This window comes from Centropristis striata, chromosome 8 (genome assembly GCF_030273125.1).
Source record: "Centropristis striata isolate RG_2023a ecotype Rhode Island chromosome 8, C.striata_1.0, whole genome shotgun sequence".
NCBI lineage: Eukaryota > Metazoa > Chordata > Actinopteri > Perciformes > Serranidae > Centropristis > Centropristis striata.
In genome coordinates, this window is record NC_081524.1 from 39157965 (window position 1) to 39177870 (window position 19906).

The 19906-nt window shown below is 36.4% G+C and overlaps 3 protein-coding genes across 3 annotated transcripts; 1 reads left to right on the top strand and 2 right to left on the bottom strand.

Moving 5' to 3' along the window:
* Positions 1-1132: 1132 nt before the first annotated feature.
* On the top strand, positions 1133-7213 carry LOC131975749 (myelin-associated glycoprotein-like). The gene is made up of 9 exons (XM_059338504.1): positions 1133-1181; positions 1359-1718; positions 3747-4037; positions 5166-5417; positions 5517-5774; positions 5876-5966; positions 6409-6501; positions 6626-6698; positions 6789-7213. The coding sequence occupies exons 1-9, from the start codon at positions 1133-1135 to the stop codon at positions 6822-6824; spliced, it is 1503 nt and encodes a 500-aa protein (XP_059194487.1). The 3' UTR covers positions 6825-7213.
* Positions 7214-9450: 2237 nt separating this feature from the next.
* LOC131975755 (myelin-associated glycoprotein-like) lies at positions 9451-10780 on the bottom strand. The gene is made up of 4 exons (XM_059338512.1): positions 10692-10780; positions 10567-10608; positions 10103-10480; positions 9451-9890 (listed from the first exon to the last, which is right to left on the bottom strand). Exons 2-4 carry the CDS (start codon positions 10604-10606, stop codon positions 9613-9615), a joined length of 696 nt encoding a protein of 231 aa, XP_059194495.1. The 5' UTR covers positions 10607-10608; positions 10692-10780; the 3' UTR covers positions 9451-9612.
* A 2621-nt stretch (positions 10781-13401) lies between these two features.
* LOC131976767 (uncharacterized) lies at positions 13402-16820 on the bottom strand. Its single transcript, XM_059339921.1, has 8 exons — positions 16586-16820; positions 16100-16489; positions 15950-15979; positions 15738-15776; positions 15529-15640; positions 14765-14839; positions 14496-14562; positions 13402-14364 (listed from the first exon to the last, which is right to left on the bottom strand). The coding sequence occupies exons 1-8, from the start codon at positions 16680-16682 to the stop codon at positions 14290-14292; spliced, it is 885 nt and encodes a 294-aa protein (XP_059195904.1). The 5' UTR covers positions 16683-16820; the 3' UTR covers positions 13402-14289.
* Positions 16821-19906: the final 3086 nt, after the last annotated feature.

Sequence of the window (19906 nt, forward strand, 5' to 3'; positions counted from 1 at the left end):
CTGGAAACAGAAATGTGAAAAATGTAAAAAAAAGCTTGTTTTTTCTTAGTAGGCTAAGTTTCAACCCATTTCTAATCCGTTACTAGTTTGTACTGTATTGCATTTAACTCGTTCTGACCATATTTCCTGAACAAATTAAAGTCACAAATGTGATATATGTTTTGTGGAGATGCAAAAAAAAAAGGCAAAATTGTGTCTCTGTAAGGAGAAAATGTGTCTGTTCTTTTCTATTTTAAAATAAGAAATATTATAAACATAAATACCATGAACTCTCAATGTAACATATATGTCACATCACAGATCTTTGACATTTAGGGGTAGTATTTTTTTTTTTTTAAAACATCAGAAATGTGTTCTATATGGTCCACTTATAGAACACATCCTTTAAGGATAACTGGGTCTGGGTTGTTATGGGTTAAATTTCATATGACTTAATGAGTTTAAGAAAGCCTTTATGTATCTGTATGTGTGGACACATCCACCCCGTTAAATTGTGTTCACTCATTTATCAAGTCAAGCATGTGACAAAGTGAAACTATTCTGTGTGTGCTGCTCAGGTCAATGTAGAAAAACCCTTGTGCGGTGTGTTAATGGTAAAGTGACAGGATGACAAAGAGGAAGCTGGTGGTAGCTGACCATTGTCGATAAAAATACTGAAGTAATAATCATATATTTTAAACACAAACGCCGCACTATTCTAACCACGAGCACGAGCCTCAGACCTGAAACTATCCCAAACTGTAAACCAAATCCCCTTTGGGAGATAGTAGTAGATAGTAGTTCAGTCAGTCCAACAGTATCTCCCTTTTATTATACTGTGTCAGTGTAACATTAATTAACAACTCTATGGAGAGTATACTTGTACAAATTGATGACAGTAAAACCCTGAAAGTATACAGCATAGGTGAAAAGAGTTCAGAGCACAAGACATGCTTTAAAAAAGGATGAATGATGATTAATAGACTGCCCTATGTCTCACGTGACAGAAATCTGATTTTTTTTTTGTGAGGCAGTGTATGTCTGGTGTTTTAAAAGTGTAATGGAAACTCAGCAAGTCATTTCTCACTAAAGGGAAACGACAAGACAAAAAAAATTCTCACTTCATTTGCAGGTCTGACCACGAGAGGACAAGATGTATTCTTTCAGATGGGTTCTGATTTTTGGGTGCCTTTGTTTTAAAGGTATAGTACAATCTCTACACTGTTTTACTGCTAACAAATGTAAAATATAAACAATATTTCTGTATTTAAGTTGTATTTTTGTTCAATTTCAGGTGAATGTGTATTTTTTTGCAACTTGTTCTTGCCTCTTATCTCTTTGTGCCTCTTAATCTCCTTTTCTTCTGCATTCTGCCACAGTGATTCAAACTGAAGCCTCACAGTGGACAGTTAAGGTGCCGTCCACAGTTAAAGGTCTCCCTGGATCCTGTGTCGTGATCCCCTGCTCATTCAACTACCCAGGTACATATGACAGGAGCCCTGTATTCACTGGGATATGGCACAAGGTGTCAGATCAGGTCATCTATCACTCTGACAAGTCAAAGGTGATGCAGCAATATCGGGGTCGAACAGAGCTGCTGGGAGACGTCAGGCAGAAGAACTGCACGCTGAAGATCGATCCCCTTCAACACGGTGACCAAGGGCCTTTTTATTTCCGGATCGAAATGACGGACGTAAGGTATTCCTACAAAGAAAATCCAGTCTCCATTTCAATGATTAGTAAGTGCCAGCTTTATCCAAACTTCTTTAACATTTACAGTTAATTCCTGTGTTTCCTCAGAATTCTCTTTCAAAATGAGTCAATTTTAAGTCAAGAAAATCAGTACTTTAATTAATTTCCTCGTGTTATTAATTTACCTTTTCTACTTTAGATGTGATATTACATTTGTGCAAACAGCCAAGAGTCCAAATGTTAGAATTTCATTTTACAGACGTTTTTATCCAAAGCGAGGTAAGCTACATTTGAATGTTTACACAACACAAGCAAAGATCAATATATATATATATATATATATATATATATATATATATATATATATATATTAAAACATTCAAACAGTGTTTCTGGAATCATTTCACAGTTTATTTGACAGTAAAGCTCAGTTGCTTCCAGTGGTCATTTAAGTTTCTGTTCTCAACAGTTATCCCATTCTCACTTCCTTATTTGGTTTATTTTAACCAGCTGCCCCATCTCGCTTTAAATAACTTTGATCAAAACACAGCTGAAACAGTTCCTTTTCTTGACATAGAAATCCTTTTTAGGGCCACGGGGCAATCGCACCGAGCACTGGCTATTGCTGTAGGGACCAGTGCTCGGGGTGAAGCACTGGTCCGCACTACTGGTTTTTTTTTGCATTGAAATGAATGGGACGGGCGAAAAAAAATGAGCGAAAAAGAACAATAATTGGAGATTTTTAAACGTCTACTCCACTGGCATAATTTCACCTAGAGACTCCATTTAAACTTTAAACAGTAGACACAAGTCTTGTGTATCGGTGTATTAATCCACATTTCGATAGGTCATATAGTTTTTTATCAATCCCTGTTCAATGACCATGATCATTTTTGGAGAAATTCTGAGATTATAATGGTTGTGTATTGCACGGAATGTTCGTATCACAGTGTGTGACATCATCGCAAGAGTGTAGAGGGAGAGAAAAATTGTCAAAAAATACATTTGAAAACTGCGCTCCAGGCCGCAAATTCCACTCTACAGAAATAATTTATACATAGAAATGTAGGAAAATTCGTCTTCTCACTCACAATCCTCTGGTAAAGCTGTCAGAGTTATAGTTTGGGCGTAACACGCACAGATGCGGCACCAACACCACCAACAGCCTCATTGGGTCCCATATTAAAAACGCAGGAAGATTTCGGAAAAAAGGAAGAGGGAACAGTTTTTTTAGATCGCTCTAACAAAGCTATTTTTTTATTTTTCTTTAAAAAAATCGTATGTAGACGTTCAGGAAGAACTCAGGACGCTCAAAGTGAAGTCGGATCAATGATAGGTATTATGGTTTTGCCAAAAATGCTTTCTGTTCGAGGCCAGAAATTCCAGTCTGTCCACCTCTGTTACGGCACCTTGGCAGTTGGTGGCAATTAATTCTGTTGACTTCTCTGCTCTGATTGCCTTTGATCTTTTCTCTGATTGATCCTTTGATCTTTGATGTGATTACAGTTACAGATAAATGCACACACACATGCACGTAAGCGCGCACAATCCTCTAGACACACATGCTTCAAACACACACACAGGCACGCACGCACACACACACACACACACACACACACACATTTTGAGGTTAAAGGTCATAGGTTGCTGTATAAATAAATACTTGAAAAGGAATGCTTGTTGTAGGTGTGCTTCTTGTACATAATTTAGTATCATAACATTACTAATATTAATTGTTTGAAATCTCTGAAGAATCTCATCATAGTGTACACACACCGGCAGTAGCCCAGTAGATCTGAATAGGGGGGATAGATGAGATAAAGTAACAACAGCAACGTCTTAAGGGCACATGGCATCAAAACAAGCTGAAAAACAGGAAATATTTGAATTTCTCTATACTATACCTTTACTCTACAGTTCTCTCTAACATGCTTTCAGTTCCTGTGTTGTGTTTTGAACTTTATAATTGAAATTCAAATTTGGGGGTAGAATGTAAAGTTTCAAACTAGTGCAAACTTTCCTTTTCTTCTGATCTTTCCAATGCCTGTCCTTTTTTATTTTTTATCTTTCTACAGCTGAACTCAATACCATCCATTTCTCTATGGAAGACAAAATAGTGGAGGGTCAAAATGTGTCTGCGTCCTGCTCTGTGCCTCACTACTGCCCCACCTCTCCTCCTGTCTTCACCTGGAATCACCCCGGACAGGAACATATTCAATCCCAGCAGCTTGACGACAGCCAGTGGAAAGCGACATCTACTCTGACCTTTCAGCCTTCTATCACTGATAACAACACGCCGTTACAGTGCACCGCAACGTACAAGGGAGGACAGCACCACCAAGCATCCAGGGTCCTCAAAGTCCAATGTAAGTGTTTATACCAGTTGTTTAAACAGCAACTTAGTACTGTGAGTAAGTCATATTAATATAAAGCCCTCTTGAAGTAAAGAAATTCACTGTTACAAGGAATATGAAAACTGTTAAAGAATTAGAACTAATCACTGCGAGAGATAATCAATGAAGAGAATAAACTAAAAATCAATATTTTTTAAAAAAGTGGATGGACAGGTATTTTAGTATGATACAACAACATGCTGCATTCAGGGTTTTTCCCCCAATGTGGAAGCAGTTTTACCAAAACACACATACATTCAAATATAGCAGCTTCGAAATCTCTTATTGCAGGTTTAGTCACTGTCAGAGGATTTCCAGTCATCATCTGCATTGGAAAAAGAGCATTGTTGCGTCCTGACTGTCAGTTATACTGGATGAGCTGGCTGCATGAAGGGCAGCACATTCTGCCTGCTTCTACCTATATTAATGCGCACACAGACAAAAAAAACTTCCCACGTTATTTTGACACTTTTGGCTCTCAACAACAATTTGTGGTCCCTAGAGAATAAATCATAGTGACTTTGATGATCCCCTGATTGATCCTATAGCACTAGTGCCACCAGGTGGTTGACATTAGTGGTTCTGAGCAAATATCTGGTCAACTGTTAGACTAACTGCAGACATTTCATCTGTTCTATACTGTTTATATATACATGGTTGCTCATAAAGTTGGAATAACTTTGGGAGAGATTGATTGATAAAATTTTGAGAATATATACAATTAATCCATCAATAATTAATCAGTTTGTCACAATCTTATTGTTTGTCACATCTTTATATCACGATCCAACAGAAAGCCTAATGGTAAAAAACACTAAAATCAGGTATAAAGCAAACAAAAAAACAGTGTTTTTATACCCATACTGGGTAAACTGGGTTGGTTTTGGAGGTGAACTGGGTGGTGGGACGGTAAACATGGTAAACATGGTAAACTCATCAACATCAGCATGTAGTATTGTCATTGAGAGCATTGCTAAAGCTGGAGGAGACTCTTCTTATCTTGTTTGTTCATGTGCAGTGGCATCAGTTCACCTTTAACATTACTTTGTAAAAGAGAACAAAAATGGCATCATGAACAGTTTTCTGTATGTTTCCATGCAGACGCACCAGTGAATGTGAAAGTGCAGCACAAGTCAGATGTAAAGGAGGGAGAGGATGTGCGGCTGAGATGCTCCAGTGATGCTAACCCTCCTGCTAGCAGCTATCAGTGGCACAGTCAAACTGGTGCTCTGCTGCATAAAGGAAACAGCTACACGCTGCTGAATGTCTCCAGAAACACAGCAACTCTGTACTGTACTGCCATAAATAGAGTGGGGCAAGGCAAATCCAACCCTGTGGGGCTCAATGTGTTATGTAAGTAAACAATGTAACAATACAGGAGAAAGTTTTAATTTAAAGATGTTTATTAAATACTAATAAGTATACTAATAAGTATATTTCTTGTGCTTCCAGATGCCCCTGAGATTAAGATAGCGTCTTCCTGCTCCTCAGAGGCCGATATGATGAAGTGTGTGTGCATTGCAGAGTCCAAGCCTCCCTGCATGGTCCAGTTTGTGCTTTCAGACAGAGTCCTGCCAAGCACCATTGTTGAGCAGCACGGCTCTGCTACCATCGGGACCCTGCAGGCAGAGTTTGGATCCTCTCAGGTCATCTGTCTGGCAACCAACACGCTGGGCAACTCCAACCTCACACTCTCTTTACCTGTTAACAGTAAGGACACTTTTAATAACCAGTGTGCATTACATACTGATACCTGCAAACTAAAGGAGTGCTTTTTATGTAAATGACATCACATGGTTTGTTTTGCACAGGTAAGATGCAGACTCTTGCTATTATCATCGCTTCTGGAGCAGGCGGGATTTTGGTGATGCTTTTAATAACAATTATCATTGTTAAAAAATGGTAAGTTGGTATAGAAAATGTTTTCTGTCATTTAAAGCAAACAGTTTAAAAAAGTTTACTTTTTTAGCTTGTTTTTTAACTATAACATTTAAATATGAGTGCCATTAGATATTTTTTTAAAAAGTGTACATTTTCATACGAATAATTACTACTTTTAAGTCATGCATTTAGAGGTATTTGTTAATGTAGTGAGTGGAAATGTGTCTTTATAATAGTCAAGGCTGGCTTCCAATTTTGATAGGGCATGATGCTTTAGCTATGTGTTTAACTTTGCCGTTTGAAAGTTAAGTTTATTTCTAGAGTACATTCATACACGGTTTAAGCTAAACAAAGTTCTTTACAGAAGAAGAAGAAAACAAAAGTTTGCATTGTTGGGTTTCACTGGTTGTGAAACTTGCCCATAGTTTTTCAGGTTCCTAAATGAAATCTACTATTCTGCCAGCAGGGGGAGATCTGAGGATGCACCAACACCTCACATGAGCACCACGAAGGCAGACAAAGATGTGGCACTCCCTCATTATACTGCAACCAAGAGGTTTCTATTTCAACATATATAATAGAAATATCCTCATGGTGTAAAATAACATAAGGAAGCAAACTTTAAACAGAAGTGTGTGTGTTAAATTTGTTAAAAACCATCTTCTGCATTGTAATTTCAGGAAAGAGAGGAGCTTTGAAGACGTGCACTGCTCTGACATTTATGCCAATGATCCTGTTTATGGCAACATGGAGGTTTGTAAAGTTTTCTTCATTCATTCATTCTTTCATTTGTTGTTTAAATGCATGAAAGATGAGAACGAGTTATTCTTGTTTCCTAAACAGACTGACTGGGATGACGCAATATACGCCAATTGCTGAGTTCAAAGGAGGAACAGCTGCAGTCTCTCTGTGTGTTGTGGGTCAAGAAAGATGTAAAAAAAATATTCATATGTTACCTTCTGTATATAAGTGCTATTTATCTGCCTCCTTTAATTCACATATATTTTTTGAAAAAAGTTTTTTACCTCCCAAAAATAACTTTCAGTATTTGCTTTCTCATCCAGAACTTTTCTCTGACTACCTATGTGTTGGGAAAAATCTCCATTAAACTGCCTTTTTTGTACTTGCTAATATTTTTTATGACTGTTATTTTCTATGCAATCCATTTCTCAGTAAGATCACATTCTGCGCAAGTTACACCTTTTGAATTTCCTCTTTAGCAGGCATGATTGCTTTATCATAGTGACAGATAAGAACAGAGCTGTCAAAGCTGTGAAATGCCGACTTCCTGCTGCTAACACATACTGTAAAGTAAAGCATGCAGCATGGTTAACAATACAGATACACTGAGCATCTACTGTATGTGGAGCTGCCCCTCAAAACAGTTTCATATTTCATAAAACATTCAGGGAAGAAGATTTTAGATTTCATATGACTTAATGAGTTTAAGAAAGCCTTTATGTATCTGTATGTGTGGACACATCCACCCCGTTAAATTGTGTTCACTCATTTATCAAGTCAAGCATGTGACAAAGTGAAACTATTCTGTGTGTGCTGCTCAGGTCAATGTAGAAAGCACCTTGTGCGGTGTGTTAATGGTAAAGTGACAGGATGACAAAGAGGAAGCTGGTGGTAGCTGACCATTGTCGATAAAAATACTGAAGTAATAATCATATATTTTAAACACAAACGCCGCACTATTCTAACCACGAGCACGAGCCTCAGACCTGAAACTATCCCAAACTGTAAACCAAATCCCCTTTGGGAGATACAATATTCCTCAATAAAAGCCCATACATTTAAGTATTCATTTATAAAAAGTTGTTATTTTTCATTTGAGAGAGAGCCCCTCATAATGTAGAATCATTTACAACATGCAGAACAATCTAAAGTTAATTTTGATGTCATGTTGTCCTGTTTCACTTCTAGCTGTTCTTGATATAGTTGATGCATTTGCTTTTAATTTAATTCTGCAGACAGGAGACAAGCCCTGCTCTAAAGTGATGGCTTACACATCGAACAAAATAAGAAGGTCTATTGAGATTGACAGGTTTCATTCCTATTTAGTGTTTACAAAAACAAAAACATCCATATATATATATATATATATATATAGATATACACACACACACACACACACACACACAGAAAGGGGGAATGACTACTCTGTACTACGACCTTATTAGGCCCATACTGAGTAAAGCATATTAAGATCATAACAACAACTTCCTTGCTTACTACCAGATAGCAGTAGAGAGGTTAAAAGGTGTATGAGGTAAAACTCTCAGTTGATAGCCAAGTATGCAAAAAAAATACATTAATAAGTGCTTTAAAGTGACTAATAACTAGCCTGTAAGAGCCATTTTTGTTTGTTTTTTTAAAATTCCCACCACATGTTGGAGAAGAGCGCTCATTATCCATGTAGGTTCAGAGGTAATGAGTAAATAAGGGCACTTGGCACCTGTGAATGAATAATTGTTGGTGAGATGTTTGGGAGAGGCACACAGTTTTTTTGACTGCACGAATGCAATGAAGTTTTGTAAATTACAGCTTTATTTTGTCTTTTAAGGAAAGCATATTTTTTGTTTGAGAAGCTATAATAAATGGTATTAACCTTTGGAAACCGTTGACGTTTCATTAGTGCACATAAAATATTTCTATGATATTATATTTAAGACTTTCTCACAGTAGTGGTGGGGTGATTTTTGAATGGCAGAGGTGTCACTGCAGATCCAATATACAACTGACATTCCTGCTATTAAATGGTGAATATGTGTGCCATACTATAAATAATATAAATATATTTTCATATAACAAGCTTTTTTTATCAGTACATTTATTACACTCCTGGTAAAATTACCTTCTAACACCAAGTATAACAAAGCATACATTATATATGGTATTAAATGGCAATCAGATACAAGACATCATATTGACAGAAGCCTATTTTCACCACATATGATGTGTTAAAAAAGAAGATTGTGTGAGTGATATTGAATAAAGAGATCCAGCAGTCATTTCTGGTTTCTCAAATTACATAACAGTGTTCAGTGAAATGTTAACTGGCTGATTAGGTTTTTTAAGTCACAGTGTAGTTCAGTCAGTCCAACAGTATCTCCCTTTTATCATACTGTGTGAGTGTAATATTAATTAACATCTCTATGGAGAGTATACTTGTACAAATGTAGCAGATGTAAGACATTAACCCTTAATAGGACACTCATTGAAATACTTGCAAATTCCAAAGTTCAACCCTAGAGAATATTGGAGGATATTACATAAAGCCAGAATGTGTAAAAAAACAACAACATACGGACCCGGGGGAGGGGGTAATATTTTGAGAAAAAGTGTACAAGATAAAAGTGGTAAATCTACGAGAAAAAAATGTGCAGATTTATTAGATTTAATGTGGTAAATATGTGAGAAAAAGAAAAAAAATGTCCCCCTTTTTCTTGTAAATCTGCCACTTTAAATCTCTAAATCTACGACTTTTTTTTCTTGTAGATTTGCCACTTTAATCTAGTAAATCTGCAACTTTCTTCTCGAAATATTACATAGGGACCCCATTTTGTTATCCACTGAAGTTAAATATAGTTCTTCGTCCGATAAAGGGTTAAACTACAGATTTGATTTCATTCACCATGGACAATGAAAGGTGGTCATCACGTCATATTCTGAGAACGGTGGAGTTCATCGCCTGCTTCCCTCCTCGGTACCGCACGGTGCAGTTTAGCGGCTTGTTGAAGTCCGAGGGTCGAGGGTCAAAGGTCAAGGTCGACACCGTCTCCCACTTCCACGTGTTCAGCCTCTTGGATCTGAGTTTGACGGCTCCAGCATGGTTCCAGGAGATTTCAGGGGGAATGGTTGGGCAGGCGTGGGACACAGCGCAGGAGGCTTTTATTTGATCATTCACCTCTACGGTCAGAGACGGAGGCTGTGGACTGCCTGCAGAGTCAGAATACAAAACAAATATGACTCATATTACAATGATTCAAATATTACATTTACATTTAGTCATTTAGCAGATGCTTTTATCCAAAGCGACTTACAGGAAGAGTAAAAGCAAACAATCAAGGTTATTAATATAATATTTAATATTAGTAACACAACATGTGAGTGTTGCCTTTGAAATGAGTGAAACGACCCGTAATACTCACTTATGACATCAATGGACACTGCTTTCTTTGTGTAGGAGTAGCTTTTGTATTGAGGCATTTCGATCCTGAAGTAGAACGGGCCGACATCAGTCTTCCTGACACTATCCAGCAGCATGGTGCAGTTGTGTGCTTGCAGTTTTCCCAAAAACTGGGTTCTTTTTTTGTACTCTACGGGCAGTTTCCATTTGGGGACAGTGGTTGAGACGACCTTTCTCCCATTCTTCCAGAACCCTATCCTCCTGTTGATGACCGCCTTTGAGAGAGGCTTGCGGTAAGTGAAGGTGCAGGGAATAACCACGCAGGAGCCCTGCAGGACCTGGATCTTTGCTGGGACGTTTGCTGTCCATTGGCCGCGGGAGGAATGGACGCCATGGATTCCTGAAAACAATAGATAACATTGATTCACTGATCATTAAGTGTAAGATGACATATTTCATGCAACCGTATTTTAATGTAAGACTCACCATGAAACAGCAGAAACGAGAACCACAACTTGAGCTGCATCCCTGATGAGGAAGTGTCAAAAAAGTTAAATACATATGTATTTTTATAGCTGAATTTTTTGCACAAATGCTAATTATTTACTCACCTCTTAATCCTTTATACTGGCTGTGTGAATACACCTTCACTTGTGGTGCTTGTGAGATTTGTGCAGGGTCCTGAGGCGTCAAATTTATAGTCTAGCTGTAACCTTTAAAATAGCAAGTGTTACCAAGAATGTTGTTGCAATATGTGAACTCTCTCTCATTGTTTGACCTGTTTAACATGATACTTCTGTTACTTTTCTCACCAACAAATGATTACAGAAGGAATTGCACAGAACACTGAGTTCCAGTAACTAGCAGATGCTACAATTTATCTCACTGTAGATAACAACAAAAATCACAAGTTAAATTAAAAAAAAAAAAAGGCAAGTTAACAAAGGACTGTTGTGTTTTAAAGACCATCACATGCTTTATTCTGAACTCGAGGCCCTCGGGCCAACCCAGCCTGCAAGGGAGGAAACTTACAGGGAGGAGATAGATGAGTTACAAGTTTCATTTGTAACACCACCACTTTTTTCAAGGGAAATTACAGAGTCACCACATTTCATTTTGAGGAAACCAACTTCGGGGAAATTTCTATTCCTAAATTTCACAGCTTTGCTGTTCAGGCATGTTTTGAAGAATCATGTGACAGTCAGATAATGAGGTCATAAAGCCTCACAGAGAAGAAATGGCAGACGTTGTGTTTTTATTAGCTGTTGAATGTATTAGTGCCATTTTGGGTTGTTTTTTTTTCATGCAGTGATCATTTTTAAGGTCTTGAGATATATTTGTCCCATAACATGTCATCTTTCAGAATAGTATAAAGAAAACAACCAAAACAAACATTAAGATGTTTTTTTTTACTAGGCCTATATTTTAACCATTTGCATCTGTACATTTGAGCTAAATTCACTAAAAGTTATTGTTCTGTTGAAACATGTAGCACCGTGAATGTAGTCTAAACCTCATCATAGGCATCATTACAAAGCTCCCACTGCCCTGCACAATATTATGTGTTTTTCATTTCTATTAAGAATGTATGAAATCTTTTCAGCCCGTTTTCAAAAAAGACGTTTTTTCTCATGCTCTGAACCGTAATTCTCAACTTCAGCTCCTCTTACAGACACCAAACTTATCAGTTTCATATTCTGAAGGTTTTTACAGAAGGGTGTGTCTAAAAATCATTCATACCCTCATTTATATAGCATTTTGTTCCATTTATATGGCTTCTGACAGTATTTCCTGATTTATAAAATGATAAAAGGAGATGTATAAATTTCCTTCTGTAAAAAAATGGAAATCTAATATATCAACAAAATAAAATAAGAACTCTGAAATTTGCTTTCTCCAATGTTCAAGTTTATGTCCTGGAAATATATGCAAATTATGGCATAATATATATAATAATTAATGAGTCCACACCTCATTTGCGAATCTAAACATAACATTTCAGAAAAATTGTAATAAATCAAAAAACAAAAAGACCCTATTTACCTGCAGTGTCTCCACTTAACTGTAAAGATGTATTTAACTGACAAAATACATATATTTACTTTTATGAATAAAATTCAGCGTTGAAAGTTACAGGTAACATTCAGGGACACTAACATAACAACATAGGACTGTATAGGCACAGTTAAAGCTAGTGTTATGTTGTTATGAAGTATGGAATAAGCGTTTGTTTACTTTCTACTACAAACCCTGGGACAACAACAGACTCAGCTGTGATGATAAGCAGGAGCAGAATGTGAGACTCTGATAAACCAAGGTCAAGAAAAACTAATTTCTCAGCAAACTCTTATCAGAATGCAACTCTTGCTCAACAAAAATGAAAACAGAAAAACAAAAGACAGTGGCAACAGTAGCAGCTTCCACACTTCCACTTTATTGACCACAGGCTTTCACCCATTGTTTAGTTCAGTTTTATACACCAGTTGCAGTACAAGAAGAATAGACACTGTGGATCATGGTGGGCAAGCAATAACATCCACTTTTTACCCTTTGTTATTATTAAATTAAATGTCACATTACAAGTAATAACTTAATCTCTAAATAGGAGACTTTATCAGAAAAGAAAACAGAAGTTTCAGCCCCAGCACAGATGACACAGGAAGTGAATTGGCAAACATGTTGAGAAAGACGAGAAAAAACACATCACTACACCCAAAAGTTTTCAAGTTTTCAGAAAACAGAACTCCTGTCATGAGATGTTACAAGCAACTTGCAAAACTGATGTGCTAATTTAAATGCTTGGTATAATTTCCTGTATCCGCTGGCAGGCTAACAGGTCACTTCAGTGTTTGTTGTACTGCAACAAATACAAGCCAGGACAGGATCATATATCACGTAAGGCAATAGTCTTAAATAAAAGTTAAAAGTTAAAATGTTTCAAATTCTGTTCATTTTATCAACCCAACCCTTTTTGTTATATCATTGATTTGCTCACCGGTTACATGGGAGTGTAATCAGGGTCAGGGAGCAGGTTATCATGGCTGCCAAACTAGACAAGAACGTCAATACCAGACAATCCTGGAAGACCCCACATTGATTTTTTTGCTCTTGATGTTCAATGTTAGTATTTTGAAATTCTCACTTTTTCACTGCGGTGAAGCTATAGGGAAAGATTATGGTTAATGTAGGCTAAATAAACTATGGTTATTGTTAGCAAACTAGAATGCTCTGTTAATGTAAGGGAAACATCACAGTTACACTTAAAAGATGAACATCAATTGCAGGTCACAATGAGCACATTTGTAAAATAAGTAATAATGTGTTAAGACACATTTAAAACCCTGGTTATAAGCAGTAATAAACAGTACATTACCAATGGTTACATATTCAATCTAATATACACATTCGAAATAAGCATTCAATATTGTATGAAATAATGCAAATAAATAACTTCAAACAGCCTAAAGTAAAGGAAAATTGGCCCCTGGACACAGACAGGCACATTGCTAGTTTTAGGCCAACACAGTTGTGATTCCCTTTCACAGAACCCACATTGTGTAAGTAGCAAATATACCTTATATATATATAATATACCATCCTTCTGTATGCCCATGAACATGTTGGTCTTAAAATGAGGTGTGGCTAGGCGCATTGTTGGTGCACTGTTATCTTGAGGCAGCAGAAAGCAATTAAACAATTAGCCAACAAAACGCCTGGTCCAAAGTCATTGGTGCAGTATTTTCCTGCTATTTGAAGAGTGCAATATTCAGATGGTTAGATGTGCCTATAGAGGCAACTGACACACAGCAGCTACAGAAGCAGACATGGTCAGATTTAGGGGGACCTGCCTGTGTCCCAATAAATGCTGCTGTTTTAAAGCTTGTGACCTGACAGTAAGTCCACAATCTGAATGATATCATGACTGATAACAAACATGAATTTCTCTCTCAAAAATACCAAGCAAGTTCATGTTTTACAAAGCATCCCTGCATCTCACAGTATTTCCAACCACGGGCCAGCAAATAACTAACAATTGTAATTTGGCTGTTCTCTGTTTTTATTAATGGCATGTAATCTTAACATCATAAAATCCCTTTGAGGAAGCTGTGAATCCTTTGTTCCTCGTAATAAGAAAACCATGTTTGCACATAGATATGAATATGTGCACGAGGTGAGGTGCTAATAGACTAGTGAGATGCAGCTTTTGTACTATTTTGAATAATCCACGTTTGCATATACATTCTCTGTGTGATCCATACTTTGGTCCATCTGAACTGGAGGGGCCTGCAAAGACAGTTAAGTTGTGTTACATTAAAGGTATCCTGTGGAGTTTTCCTGTAGCACTATGGTTGTGTTTTTTGTCTTAGTTACCTCACTCAAGTTAAATAAAATGCAACAAAGTGGGGTTATTGTACCTCAGTGTTGATGTAGATAGGTTCATCAATGGCCTTCTGTTCAGGAAGTTTCTTGCAAGATGCTTCTCTGAAAAGACAAAAGAGACCCGTTTGGATTTTCATTTGAGCTCAGAAATGTGTCAACATGTCTGTGTTCACGTGTTGTGAAATATCCTAACCTTCAGGTAAAAGTCAGCTTGTTTTGCTCATAAATACATTTAGCGATGAAAATAATATGTTCATTCGAATTTTGATTTCTAATGTGATTTTAATTGTATCATGAAACAAACCTTTGGGCTTGGCTTGATGATGATCGGCTGAAATTTGCATAATATCCAGATTCCTCCCTGGTGAAAGATTGTGACCTGTGGAAACAGTTAAAAGATGTCAGCCATTTGAGCGTAGCAAGGTCTGCCTCAGTAAACTGGCTTTTAACTCAACATGAGCCTTTGCTCTGTTTTATTTTTTGTTTTTATTTGTTCTTTGTGGTTTTTTAAAATTAAGATTAATTTTAAAATTGAGATTAATTTTAAAACCCACTTTTATTTACTGTTTTTTTGTTTTACCCAGCATGAGACTCGCTTTGTTTTAGTTGTTTTTGCTTGTTCTTTGTTTTTACTGTTTTTATTGTTGGTCTGTCCTGCCATGTACAGCACTTTGTATCAGCTAACGCTGTCTTAAAAGGCTCTATAAATAAAGTTGATTTGATTTGATTTTGATTAAACTTGTATAAAACAAACATATTTACAAAAAGAGATGTTTAAAAAACCCCTCTGCTTCAGATCATTGGGTCTGATATGGGTTTTCTTTGAAAACTTCAATTATCTACATTACAGAATAGGCTTCCAAACTGAATATGACAAAATCATATGTAGCCCTTTCAATGTTAAACTACAGATACATCTTTTCCAGGGTCAAACATCCAGATGACAATAAGAAAGATATTTCTGATTGGAGGAGGACTTTCTAATGTCTGCACATGATATATGTAAGAAGGATAAACTCATTTCATGATCAAACATTCAATTTACAAACAAGTTAAAACTGAATTTACCTTTTGTGTTTGATGAAAAAGACCATTCCAGTGACAAAAAGGATGATCAGAAATGCACCAACAGGTACAAAGATGGACATATATATCCATCGATTTGAAGTCTGCGTAAGTACTGTGGAGAAACCAAACCTTTTTCATAAAAAGATACTGAACTGACATATTAAATATTAGTCTGAAACTGTTCTGAGAAGCAAACTGTGTGAACTCACTTGGTGGTGAGGTAGTGTCTAATTGTGGGGTGGTCAAATCTGAAAAAGAAATGAGCTTTCATTAGAATGTGCATTTTACCCGACTCCTTTTGTTGGAATTATTGGAGAAATAATTTTTAAAAAAACAGGAAACTAAATAAAAATAAAAGGTACTTGCAAATTGTGGAGAACAGAAACAGGTTATAGAAATGTAATTGAGGTAATAAAAAAACTGGATGGCGGAGCAGAGACTGGCTGTTTACCTGGATTTGAATAGATTTTTTATTACATTTTATTGATAATATAACAATATTAATTAATTTCCCTGAACTCACAATACATGATTTATATTACACTTATAAATGTTTTCATAAAATTCTTACCAGATAAAGAAATGGAGACAGCATCCTTGATAAAACTGTATTTCCCATTCTTCTCTTCCTTTATAAAAACTCTCACATGGAAAACTTCTTTTTTCGTAATGTTGGTGATCTTGAGGGAGCAGTTTCCTTTGGCTACAGTTTCATTTTCAGTCATCTTAGGTCCAACTGGATAGATGAGCGATGTCTTTCCTTTGTACTCCGGAAGCACCAACGAGGAATTCCAGTGATAAAGGAATTCCTTTTCTCTGTAACTACGCCCTTTTTTCCAGAGCACTTTGATATCATCATGGAGGTATTCGCTCGGAAAGTAAAACGTACAATTTATGATCTGGTCTGAACCCAGTGTTGCATTAATTCTTTTAGGGAATACAGTACTCTTCCAGATTTCACCTGTGTTGAAAACCAAAAAAATTACATTTATTAAAATACATTTCATGAGATTAAAAAAATGAAACAAAAAACACAACAACTCATTATATCACTCACCTTTTGAAGGTGAAGCCAGCATCAATATGAGAATAAGATCAATCAGGCCCAGCAGCTTCATCTGATTCAAGAAAGACATTGTGAGGTGAACCCACATAACCCTGACCAATAGAGAATATATCTACACGGTTCTAGAGTTAAACTGCTTCTATTCTGAATAGACAGACTCACTGTGAGAGGGACCCAGGAGCGCTCGTAGGGCTTTGTTGTGCCTTGTCAATATGTATTAGATCTCTACATTGATGTGAAATTGTTGGGTGTGTTTCCTGTTTCAGCGGGACTTGAAAAAAAAAGGAAGTTGGGACAGAAAAGTCAACACTGACACCAGTATGACTTTTATTATGACCTAAAAATGCAAAAAACAGAACAGTGAATGTGTGCTGGACATAATAGAGTGCTTTTACACCTCTTTACAAAAAAGAAAGTACGCCCAAAACTATCACTCAGAAGTGTGAAGACACTGAGGAAGTCTTTGTAAGTTAAGACCAGAGGTGGAAAAAGTATTCAGATCTCTTACTTAAGTAAAAGTGCTAATACCACACTGTGAAATTACTCCACTACAAGTAAAAGTCCTGCATTCAAAATGTACTTAAGTGAAAGTACAAAAGTATCAGCATCAAAATGTACTTAAAGTATCAAAAGTAAAAGTACTTGTTATGCAGAATGGAGCCACTTAGATTGTTTTATATATTCCAAATATCATATTATATGATTATTATTATTGATGCATTTATGTATACAGCGTTTTAATTTTCTCAAGGTAGGGCTCATATTGACTATTTAATATTCTGTTATGAGGTTTATTTAAAAAAGTGTCTAATCACCTAAATTTATTGTGTTTTTTATGTTAAACCTCGAGTGAAAAGTAACTAAAGCTGTCAGCTAAATGTAGTGGAGTAGAAGTATAAAGTGACATAAAATGGAAATACTCAAGTAAAGTACAAGTACCTCAAAATTGTACTTAAGTACAGTACTTGAGTAAAAGTACTTAGTTACTTTCCACCACTGGTTAAGACACATAAATGTTTCAAACAGACAGACAGAGGTGTTGTCCAAAATAAACTGGTGCCATTAAGTTAGCATCCAAGTTAAATAACTGGCAACATTTTTTCAATACAATCCTGAAAAAATTAACACACACACACACACACACACACACACACACACACACACACACACACAGTGTATTATTTTTCTGTTGTTACCTGTCTGTTTGCAGTTACTACACTTCTCTCTGTGCTGTTGTGTCTCTTAATGATCATTTTGACTTTCTTTGTCGTTACTTTTTGTGTATTTGTGGTTGTTTTGCCCCTCTTCATAGTTTCATAGCTGTGAACTCTGTATGCCCTCTTGTGTCACTCTGCAGCTTGTTGTCATCAACAGTATTGTCGTATTTGGGCTTTTCATTTTTCACCAGAGGTTGTTTTGCCCTTTTTTTGTGTCATTTTGCATCTCTTTTTAGATGTTTTGTATCTGTTTGTAGTCATTTTGTGGCTCTCTGTGGATATGTTTGTCTCTTTGTTGTCATTTTGGGTCTTTTTGTACAATTTTTGTGTCACTTTGTAATTGTTTTGGGCTTTTTTTCCCTTTTTTTCTTTTTTTTACCTGTGGTTGTTTTGCACCTTTTGCAGTCATTTGTGTCTCTTTGTAATCATTTTGTGTCTGTTTGTAACAATTATTGTAACTCAGTTATCGTTTTGGGCTTTTCATTTTTCACCAGAGGTTGTTTTGCCCTTTTTTTGTGTCATTTTGCATCTCTTTTTAGATGTTTTGTATCTGTTTGTGGTCATTGTGTAGCTCTCTGTGGATATTTTTGTCTCTTTGTTGTCATTTTGGGTCTTTTTGTACCATTTTTGTGTCACTTTGTAATTGTTTTGGGCTTTGTAGTCATTTTGTGTCTGTTTGCAACAATTCTTGTAACTCAGTTATTGTTTTGGGCGTGTCATTTTTCATCAGTGCTCGTTTTGCCCTTTTTTTGTGTCGTATTGCATCTGTTTGTAGATAGTAGTTTTGTGTCTGTCTGTGGTCATTCTGTGTCTCTTTGTAGCTGTTTTGAGTGTCTTTGTAGTTTTCACAGCTAGTAAAGAAAAAAATAAACTATCAAGGAATGATATAACTATAACTGGGAATTATGTTTGTTATTTTCATCTAGAGCTTATTCTGTCCAGTGGATGTGTTTTAGGGACACATTTAATGGCAGCCTGAGGTCAAACATTTATAAAGCACCTCAGTACATCACAGATATGCTCATCACTTACAGCCAGCAAGAACACTGTGGTCAACAGGCAGCGGCAACTTACTCATCACCAGATCCACAGAAGGAGAAGCAGCTTTTAGTGTTTATGCCCCACGAAAGTGGAACACCCTGCCTGACACAGTTAAACATGCCACATCGGTAGCCATTTATAAAAACAGATTAAAAACCTTTTCCAAAGGTTAAATCTTTTTTCAACAGCATTCGGTTGAACTGTGTGCGTGCATGTGTGCGTGTGTGGTTGTGGGAGTGGGTGCACATGTGTGAGTAAGTTTTTATTTTTTTTTATTTAACCTTTATTTAACCAGGAAAGTCTTATTGAGATTAAAAATCTCTGGAATCTCTAAAAAAAGTCCTGGCCAAGACAGGCAGCAGCACAGTTAGAGTCACAGTCAGAACATCATCAAACAAAGCATGTAGAGACAGAAGAGCCAGCTTCAACATCATGAAGTAAGGATTTAAACATGTTTAGAGAAACCAGCTCCTTAAGTTTTAGCGCATTTTGCAGCTGGTTCCATGAAAAAGGAGCAGCATAACTAAATGCCCTTTTCCCCAGTTCAGTACGGACTCTAGGCACAGTCAGTAAATGTGTATGTGGTGAATATGGCATAGCTTGCACTGTAAACAAAAATCTGTTTAATTTTACGGTAAAATACCGGCAGCTGTGGTTGCCAGAACATCACTGTAAAAATACAGTGAGCGTATGTAAATGTAAATATCAGCAAAAACTGTAATTTGTACTGAATAATCCCATTACTTTTAGGATAATTGTATCATTGTGGTATTTCCATTAACTTTACATGAAAAATGTATATTTTTACAGCAAAACTGTGTGTTTTCTACAGTTTATGGCGGTAGAATTTAAAGTTTTATACTATTCTTTGATTGACAGTAATTAAAAGTATCTGCTACGGTGATGTACAATGTTTAATTTTACAACCTATTTCTGATGCAAATTGACAGTGTTTTACTGTAATTTCTACAAACATTTTTTACAGTGTGTCTACCTGCACTCTTCAATTAATTTGTAATTGATTTTTTTTATTTTATTTGTTTGTTTTTTTAAC

Coding starts and splice junctions, on each gene's coding strand:
- LOC131975749 (XM_059338504.1), top strand. CDS start 1,133: ATGTATTCTTTCAGATGGGTTCTGATTTTTGGGTGCCTTTGTTTTAAA. Junction 4,038..5,165: donor CAGGGTCCTCAAAGTCCAAT/GTAAGTGTTTAT, acceptor GTTTCCATGCAG/ACGCACCAGTGAATGTGAAA. Junction 5,775..5,875: donor ACTCTCTTTACCTGTTAACA/GTAAGGACACTT, acceptor TGTTTTGCACAG/GTAAGATGCAGACTCTTGCT.
- LOC131975755 (XM_059338512.1), bottom strand. CDS start 10,606: ATGCAGCTCAAGTTGTGGTTCTCGTTTCTGCTGTTTCATG. Junction 10,481..10,566: donor CTCGTTTCTGCTGTTTCATG/GTGAGTCTTACA, acceptor TATTGTTTTCAG/GAATCCATGGCGTCCATTCC. Junction 9,891..10,102: donor AGTGTCCATTGATGTCATAA/GTGAGTATTACG, acceptor CTGACTCTGCAG/GCAGTCCACAGCCTCCGTCT.
- LOC131976767 (XM_059339921.1), bottom strand. CDS start 16,682: ATGTGGGTTCACCTCACAATGTCTTTCTTGAATCAGATGAAGCTGCTG. Junction 15,641..15,737: donor AGACACTACCTCACCACCAA/GTGAGTTCACAC, acceptor GTTTCTCCACAG/TACTTACGCAGACTTCAAAT. Junction 14,365..14,495: donor CTATCTACATCAACACTGAG/GTACAATAACCC, acceptor CTGTCTTTGCAG/GCCCCTCCAGTTCAGATGGA.